The sequence below is a fragment of the Fringilla coelebs genome, assembly GCF_963513975.1.
Source record: "Fringilla coelebs genome assembly, chromosome: 17".
Lineage (NCBI taxonomy): Eukaryota > Metazoa > Chordata > Aves > Passeriformes > Fringillidae > Fringilla > Fringilla coelebs.
In genome coordinates, this window is record NC_140043.1 from 3046451 (window position 1) to 3055109 (window position 8659).

Below are 8659 nucleotides of genomic sequence, written 5' to 3' on the forward strand. Positions count from 1 at the left end.
GGGTGTCTCTGTAAGCACTTTTATTTGGTTATTGCACAGAAAGCAAAGATCAGTGGGCTGAGGTTCCTGGTGCACCGTGTGTGTCTGTGAGCATTCCAGCAGCTCCCAGCCTCTCCCACCTCTGCCCAGAGGGACTGTCACCCCCCAGGGCAGGGCAGGACCCCGCCAGCCCCCCCAAGCAGCTACAGCTCTGCATTGCACTCATCCATCCATTGCACATACATTAAATAAATGCACTTAGAGGAGAAGGGTGGTGGGGTTCCCCTGGGGGTCCCCCCTCTTCTCCTGGGTTATAATTCAAGTGTTTAAATGTGGCGCTCGGCGAATATCACGTTCTGCGAGGGAAGCAATCGCCCACCCGAGGGGCTCTCACGGGCCTATTGCTAAGGGAAAGCCTTGCCTGGGGGGGCCCTGGGGGTCCCTGGGCTCCCACCCCGGGCCCAGCCATCGGGGGAGCGGAGCAGCTCCCGTGCCCGGAGGTGCCTGCGGCTCCCGGGACTCTTCCGTCACTTCTTCCCTGGCTCTGGGGCTGTGCCCTCCTTGCTGGAGGGAGCCTCGGCTTTGGGGGGGTCCTTACTGGCTTTGGGCTCATCTTTGGGTTTTGCTTTAGCTTTGGGTTCCTCCGCTTTCTTGGATTCCTCTGCCTTCTCCTTCTTGGGTTCCTCCACCTTCTTAGGCTCCTCTGCCTTCTCCTTTTTAGCTTCTTCCGCTTTCTCTTTCTTGGGCTCTTCCGCCTTCTTGGGCTCCTCCACTTTCTCCTTCTTGGGTTCTTCTGCTTTCTTCTTGGGCTCCTCAGCCTTTGGCTTTTCAGCCTCCTTGGTGGCCACTTTGCTGACCTCCTGCTGAGGTTTTGCTGGAGCCTCCTCAGCTTTTCCCTCTTTGGCAGGTGTGGGGCTTGGCTTGGTCTCTTTGGCCTGTGGAGCTGGAGGCTCTGGCACAGCAGCCGCCTTCTCCTTGGGTTTCTCCTCTGCCTTGGCTGGGACATCCTTCTTGGGAGCTTCCTCCTTCTTACCCTCCTCGGGCTTGGAGGGAGCCTTCACCTCCTTGGGCTGCTCCTCCTTGGCCGGGGCCTTTGGAGCAGGGCTTGGCTCCTTGGCTGGGGCCGCTTCCTTCTGCGGAGACTTGGCCTCCTCCTTCACGGGAGATTTGGCTTTCTCTGGGGACTTCACAGCTGGGGGTTTGGCCTCCTCCTTAGAGGGGCTCGGGGGCTTCTCTGGGGACTTCACAGCTGGGGGTTTGGCCTCCTCCTTAGAAGGAGTTGCAGGTGGCTCTGGGGATTTCACAGCTGGGCTCTTGGCCTCTTTAGAAGGGGCTGTGGATTTCTCTGGGGACTTGGCAGCTGGGGTCTTGGCCTCTTCTTTGGAGGGGGGTGTGGGTTTCTCTGGGGATTTCACTGTTGGGGTCTTGGCCTCCTCCTTTGAGGGAGGTGTAGGTTTCTCTGGGGACTTCACTGTCGGGGTCTTTGCCTCCTCCTTAGGGGGCACTGGTGGCTTTTCAGGGGATTTGACAGCTGGAGTCTTGGCTTCCTCCTTTGAGGGGGTCGAGGGTTTCTCTGGGGACTTCACAGCCGGGCTCTTGGCCTCCTCCTTTGAGGGGGTTGCAGGTTTTTCTGGGGATTTCACAACTGGGGTCTTGGCCCCCTCCTTTGAGGGGGACGGAGGCTTTTCAGGGGACTTGACTGCTGGGGTCTTGGCCTCCTCCTTTGTCGGGGACTCAGGTTTCTCTGGGGACTTGGCCTCCTCCTTTGTCGGGGACTCAGGTTTCTCTGGGGACTTGGCCTCCTCCTTTGAGGGGGACTCAGGTTTCTCTGGGGACTTGGCCTCCTCCTTTGAGGGGGACTTGCCCTTTTCTTCACCCTCTTCTTCAGCTTTCTCCTCTTCTTCTTCCTCCCCCTCTTCCTCCTTCTCTTCAGCTTTTTCCTCTTCAGCCTCTTTCTCAGCCTCTTCCTCCTCTGTGACCTCCTCGGTCACCTGGATTTCCTCTGTCTGCTCCTCCACAATCACTGTCTCCTTCTCTGATTTTTCCACCACCTTGATCTTCTCCTCGCTCTTCACCTTGATGCTGGTGGTGATGCTGGGAGGCTTGGGGACCACCTCGGGGTAGGAGAGCATCCCAATGCCAGTCTCGAGCCGATACTCCTCCCCTTCCAGGAGCTTTCTGCCAGGGAGAGACCAGGGCAGGGCACTCAGTGATGGCTTCTCCTCTCCTCCTGTGACCAGGAGCTGCCAGCAATGTCCTGCAGCTCCATCTCCCTCCCTGCCCCATCCTGGATTATCCTCCTGCTCCTGTGGCCTGGGATGAGCAGGTTTCCTTGCCCTTCCCTCCACACACCACTGGGTCACCCAATTGGACATTGCCCACCATGGATGGATGATTTCCTCACCAAAAAGAGCCCAGATGTTAATAAAGGACCTTGAGCAGACCTAGCTGAGACCCCCCACACCTTCCCCTGCCCCCCTGTACCTGTAGGCAGCAATTTCGATGTCCAGGGCCATTTTGACATTGAGCAGATCCTGGTACTCGCGCAGCTGAGCTGCCATCTCCCACTTGGTGTTCCTCAGCTCGTTGTCAAGCTGCTGGATGGTTTCCTGTGGGCAGACAGAGCAATAATGGGGGGGACACATGGCACAGCCCCCAGGAGCAGGGGGACACAAGAGCACCCCTAAACTGTCCCCTGGTTTCCAGCACTCACGGAGGAGTTTGCAGCCACCTCCTCCTGCAGACACACAGGGAAGGGGACACAGCCAGGGGTGCTCACAGGGTGCCCAGTTGCCTTGGGGGACCTGGCAGGAGCCCTGCATGCCCTGAGCAAGGAGCTGCACTCCAGCTGAGCCCCTGGTCCGCTCCCAGCACTGCCTCTAGCAGGGACAAGCTGTGGGAATGCTTCTAGGACTTGGGTGAGTCCAATGACAACTGAACTCCAGCTGGAGGTTGGTGGGGACCACCCTGGGGACAGCGCTTCATTCCAAGGCCACCAAGGCAGCCCTCACTTCCCAGATCTGGGGGACAGGATGTGGCCCAAAGCCTGGACACACTTCCATGGCGTTTGTGACCATCCTCACAGGCAGCTCAGTGCCAGGCAGAGCCATGAGGCAGCTCCAGGGATGCTGAGGGACACAACAGCCTGGACACCACCTCAGGCTCTGGCTTCCTGATCCCTGTGGGCTGGGGAAGGCCAGCTCTGACACAGCCCCGAGCATGTCCCACAACTCCTTCACATCCCTGAAGCCAAAGTCCCAGCGCTGCCCCTCCCCAGCAGCGGGATGGTCCCTCCCCAGCCTGGGCCGCTGCCCGCTGTGCCACGGCACCTGGTAGGACAGGACATCTGCGTGATGGCGCTCCTCCGAGTCCTGCCTCTGCCTCTCCAGCGACTCCTGGGTCCCTTTGAGGGCTTCCAGCTCGGTGGTCTTGGCCTGGAGCTGCCGGCGGTACTCGGAGATCTCCTCCTGGGCCAAGCGCATGGCGTCCGTGTTCACCTTGGCCACCTCCGAGAGCTTGTCCAGCCTCACTGCGATGGAAAAGGGAAGCTGCAGGGCGGGGGGGAAGGAGGCTGCAGCCTCCCCTCCTTGGGGAAACTCAAACCTGTCCGTGCCACACGTGCCTGTCCTCTGCAGAGCCACCCCAGGCTCATCACTGAGCGCTCTGCCTTCCCCACCCCTCGCTCCCTCTCTGCCGGGAAGTGAAGGAGGACGGGCAAGACGAGTTCGGGGCTGTTTCTGCCGTCCTGGACTTCAGCCGCTGCAGAGCCTCGCTGCAGCCCCCGCCTCCCTTCAGCTGTGCCACAGCCCCCTGCCCCACAGCGCTGCCCCCCCCGCCGCATCCCACACACGCCAGCCCTGGCGAGGCGGGGGGGTTTTGCCGCAGCGCCCTGCGGACACCCCAGGGGACGAGAGGGGGCACAGAATGAGGGACAGGAGTGCGGAGCGCCGATCCCGCGGCTCCCGGGGCAGCCCCCGCCCCGCGGGACGCGCTCCCCGGGTCGGCGCTGCCGCTGCCCGCGGTGCTGAAGCGCCGCTGTCCGCGGTGCTGGACCCGCCCTGCACGCCCGGGCGCTCAGCCTGGGGTGCCGACCCCACCCTCCGCACCGTAGTGTTCCCCCCCCCCCCCCCCCCCAAAAAAGGCCACTCTCTGTCCTCCCCTCCCGTGTCAGGGATGCGGTACCGCCCCCCCAGCACTGCAAGCACGCCTGGCCTCGCCCCGGCTCAGAGGGACCAGCACAATTCCCTGCAGCATCGGGACATCCGGCACCACAAAAACTTGCGGGGCGCCGGGCCAGTGATCCTGGAACCCTCCTCGAAACTCACTGCGGGGCAGAGGGGAGGCGGGCAGTGCACCCGCAGGCACTGGGACTCTGGTGGCAGGGATGGGGTCACCCTGAAGCCCTCCCAGGGTGCTGGATGTACGGGAGGTCCCTGCACACTGCTAGGGTGGGGGGACATTGACGCCCTCCCCGAGCACAATGTACGGGGGCTCGGTATCCCAACACCCTCCAGGAGCACAGTAGAGGTGGGAGGGGTCCCTGCACCTCCCGGGGTGGGGGCATCTGACACGATACAGAGGGCCGGGGTCCCCGCATCCCTCGGGCCTCCCTCGCTCCCTTTGCTCCAAACCCATCCCGGAGCGCGGCAGCCCAGGGTGTCCCCGGGGAGGTACCGTGATGCTGCCGGAGCGTTTGGCGGCCACACCCTCGCACTCACCGCGGAACCATTCCTCCGCCTGCAGGGTGCTGCGGGCCGCCGTGCCCTCCAGCTGTGCGCGCAGGTCGCGGAGCGCGGCGGTGACTCCGGGGCGCAGGGAGGCGGGCGGCTCCGCGGGCAGCTCGGGGCGCGCCCCGCGCAGCAGCGCTCCCACCTCGGCGCGGTGCTGCCTCCGCAGCTGCTCCGCCTCCTCCCGCAGCGCCCGGGCTCGCTCCTCCAGCGGCGCCCGCGCCCGCTCCTCCTGCGCCGAGCGCTGCGCCAGCCCGCGGGCCGCCGCCTCCAGCTCCGAGCGCTGCCGAGCCTCGTCCTCCAGCCTTCCCCGCAGCGCCGCCACGTCCTCGGCCAGGCGCGCCCGCTCCAGCCGCAGCTGGCCCTTCTCGGCGCCCAGGCGCAGCACGGTGCCCCGCATGTCCCGCAGCTCCCGCGCGTACAGCTCGCCCATGGCCGAGCGCCCCGCCTGCTGCTGCCGCAGCGCCGCCGCCTCGGCCGCCAGCGCCCGGTTCTGCTGCTCCAGAGCCCGCACCCGCTCGATGTAGCCGGCGAAGCGGTCGTTCAGCACCTGCAGCAGCTCCTTCTCGTTGCGCGCCCGCGGTTCGCCGTTCAGCGAGTCCAGGCTCTCGGTGGAGGACGCGGCCGCGCTGCCGCCGCCGCCCCCCGCGCCCCGCGCCCGCCCCACCACCGGGGCCGGCCACGAGTAGAAGCCGCTGGAGGCGGCGGAGCGCGGGGCGGCGCGGCCCGGCTCCTTGCGGAGCCCCCCCGGGGGGCCCAGCAGCGTCTCCAGCATCAGGCTCATGGCGACCCCCGCCCTCGCTGCGGCACCGGCGAGGCCGCCCGCTTTATAGCGCTCGGGACGGCCGCTCCGCCCCGCCGCCGGCTGCGGGCGTGGGCACCGGCACCGGCAGCGGCACCGCCCCGCGCCGCCGCCGCAGCCCCGCGGGTGCGGGGGGACCCCGCTGCCACGCCCAGGTGGGGAGCGGGAGCCACACCAGAAAGGAGCCGTTCTCCGGCAGGAGAACGGGGACCCCGGGGCACAGCGGGATCCCGGAACAGCAAACAGGACCACCGGGAAGGGATGGACAGATACCGGAGGGAGAACGGACCCCCCCGGCAGATAGCGGCACCCCCGGGAATAGAGAGTGAGACCCCCGGAAAGGGAGCAGGGAGCTCGTTGAGGGAGAACACATCCCCCGGGCAGGGAGCAGGAGCACTGGGAACAGAGAGTGGGAGCCCGGAGAAGGAGCAGGGATCCCCCAGGACAGAGTGAGGACCCCCGAAGCGAGAAGGGATCCTCCGAGCAGAGGGGGAGAAGAGGAACAGAGGGTGGGACCTTCAGAGAGGGAGGTGGGACCCCCGTGGAAAGGTAGTGAGGAGCTCCTGTGCGACCGTGGACCCCGTGGACAGAGAGAGGAACACCTGGGAATAGAGCGGGGTCCCCAGGAATGAAGAGTGGGACCCTGGGGAGGGAGTTGGGACAGAGCAGGAACCCACCCCGGTGTGAAGGAGAAAGGGGGGACCCCCGGCTGGCACAGACACCCCCTCCAAGGGTGGGGCAGCGACCCTGGGGTGGGGCTCTCCCTCGGTGTCCCCCCGCGGCCAGGCGGTGACTGGGGGTACATGCTGGCTGGGGGGGTGGTGCCGGGAGGGTGCCCTGGGGGGACAGGGGACAGCCCTGCGGGATGCTGGGCAGCTCCCATCAGGGAGGGATGGGAGGGCCAGGTCTGTGATCCCGGCTGGGATGGGGATGGGGAAGGGGATGGAGACAGGGATGGGGTGGGGGGATGTGACCCCCCAAACCTGCCCTTGGGAGAGGGGCATGCACGGGCCACCCAGCCAATCAGCACTTGGGTACCATCCAGCCAATCAGCACTCGGGTACCATCCAGCCAATCAGCACTCGGGTACCATCCAGCCAATCAGTACTCGGGTAGCATAGAACAAATCAGCACGCAGGTACCATCCAACCAATCAGCACAGTGCTCAGGTACCATCCAGCCAATCAGCACTCAGGTATCATCCAGCCAATCAGCACAGCACTCAGGCACCATCCAGCCAATCAGCACTCAGGTACCATCCAGCCAGTCAGCATTCAGGTACCATCCAGCCAATCAGCACTCAGATACCATCCAGCCAATCAGCCTTCACAGACAGCCCAGACAGTCAGCCCATATGGCCAATCAGCAGTCAGAGACCACACAGCCAATCAGCACAGTTGCTACCCAGCCAATCAGCACACGCAGAGCCCAAGATGTGGGCAGGTACTGACAGCTCAGCCAATCAGCAGCCAGGCCTGGAGATCCCAGCCAATCAACACACAGGTCCCTAGATCTCAGCCAATCAGCAACCAGGTCCGTAGACATTGTCCCAGCCAATTAGCAGACAGGAGTACAGATCCCAGCCAATCAGCACACAGGCCCACAGATCCCAGCCAATCAGCACATAAATCCACAGCTCCCAGCCAATTAGTGCACAGGCCCACAGATCCCAGCCGATCAGCACATTAATCCACAGATCCCAGCCAATCAGGGCACAGCTCCGTGTGTCCCAGGAGCCGCCCTGCTGTTCCCGCAGCTGTCCCGTGTGGCAGCAGGGTCCCACAGATCCATGGGAGCGGGGCCGGAGCCGCCGGGATGCGGCGGGAGGAGAGGGAGGCTGAGCAATCCCAGCCGGTGACACATCCCCGGGAGTGCTGGGGACAGGGGGACAGCAGGCACCGGCCACCCCGAGCGGCTGCGTGCCCGCCCTGCTCCCGCCGGCCGGCGCCGCTCCCGGCCATCCGCCCCGCCTGGGGCCGTGGGGACACGCGATGGGGACAGGCGGGCCCAGAGGGTCCTTCCCACCCTGGGGACACCCGGCTGGGCAAGGGGACACAGCCGGTGGAGGGGGTGACCCTGTCCCCACAGCCTGTGTGACCCCCGTTCCCAAGCCCTGCCTCCAAGCCCTTTTCCCGTTTCCATCCCAACCCCTGTCCCCAGATCTCTGCCCCATCCCATGTTCCCATCCCCTTTCTCCATCCCTGTCCCCATCCCGTGCCCCTGCCTCCTGTCCCCATCTCTTTCCCCTTCCCTGTCCCTATCCCATGTCCCCATCCCCTATCCCCTATTCCCATCTCCATCCCATGCTCCCATCCCCAATCCTGGTCCCCTGTTCCCATCTCCTATTCCTATCCCCTGTTTGCATCCCATGTCCCTATCCCCTGTCCCTATTCCCTGTTCCCATGCCGTGTCCCCATCCCATGTCCCCATCCCTACCCCGTTCCCATTCCTTGTTACCGTTCCCTGTCCCCCATTCCCTTGGCCTTATCCCATCGCTATCCCTGCCCCATTCCCTCTTCCCTATCCCATCCCTATCCCGAATCCCCCATTCCCTCTCCCCTATCCTGAATCCCCCATTCCCTCTCCCCTATCCCATCCCAATCCCAGGTCCCCCATTCCCTCTCCTCTATCCCATCCCCATCCCTGTTCCCCCATTCCCTCTCCCTATCCCTGTTCCCCCATTCCCTCTCCCCTATCCCATCCCTATCCCTGTTCCCCATTCCCTCTCCCCTATCCCATCCCTATCCCTGTTCCCCATTCCCTCTCCCCTATCCCATCCCTATCCCTGTTCCCCCATTCCCTCTGCCCTATCCCATCCCTATCCCTGTTCCCCCATTCCCTCTCCCTATCCCTGTTCCCCCATTCCCTCTGCCCTATCCCATCCCTATCCCTGTTCCCCCATTCCCTCTCCCTATCCCTGTTCCCCATTCCCTCTCCCCCATCCCATCCCTATCCCTGTTCCCCCATTCCCTCTGCCCTATCCCATCCCTATCCCTGTTCCCCCATTCCCTCTCCCTATCCCTGTTCCCCATTCCCTCTCCCCCATCCCATCCCATCCCTATCCCTGCTCCATTCCCGCTCCCGTTCCCAGCCCCGCCCCTCCCACCGTGGCCCCGCCCCGTCTCCGCCCACCCGTGGAGGCCCCGCCCCG

General features: G+C 64.5%; 1 protein-coding gene across 1 annotated transcript; it reads right to left on the bottom strand.

Annotated features, from left to right (window-relative positions):
- Nucleotides 1-506: 506 nt before the first annotated feature.
- Nucleotides 507-5490, bottom strand: NEFH (neurofilament heavy chain; the record flags this gene model as incomplete). The annotated part of the gene is made up of 4 exons (XM_084217044.1): nt 507-2157; nt 2464-2588; nt 3309-3508; nt 4698-5490. 4 exons carry the CDS (start codon nt 5488-5490, stop codon nt 507-509), a joined length of 2769 nt encoding a protein of 922 aa, XP_084073170.1.
- Nucleotides 5491-8659: the final 3169 nt, after the last annotated feature.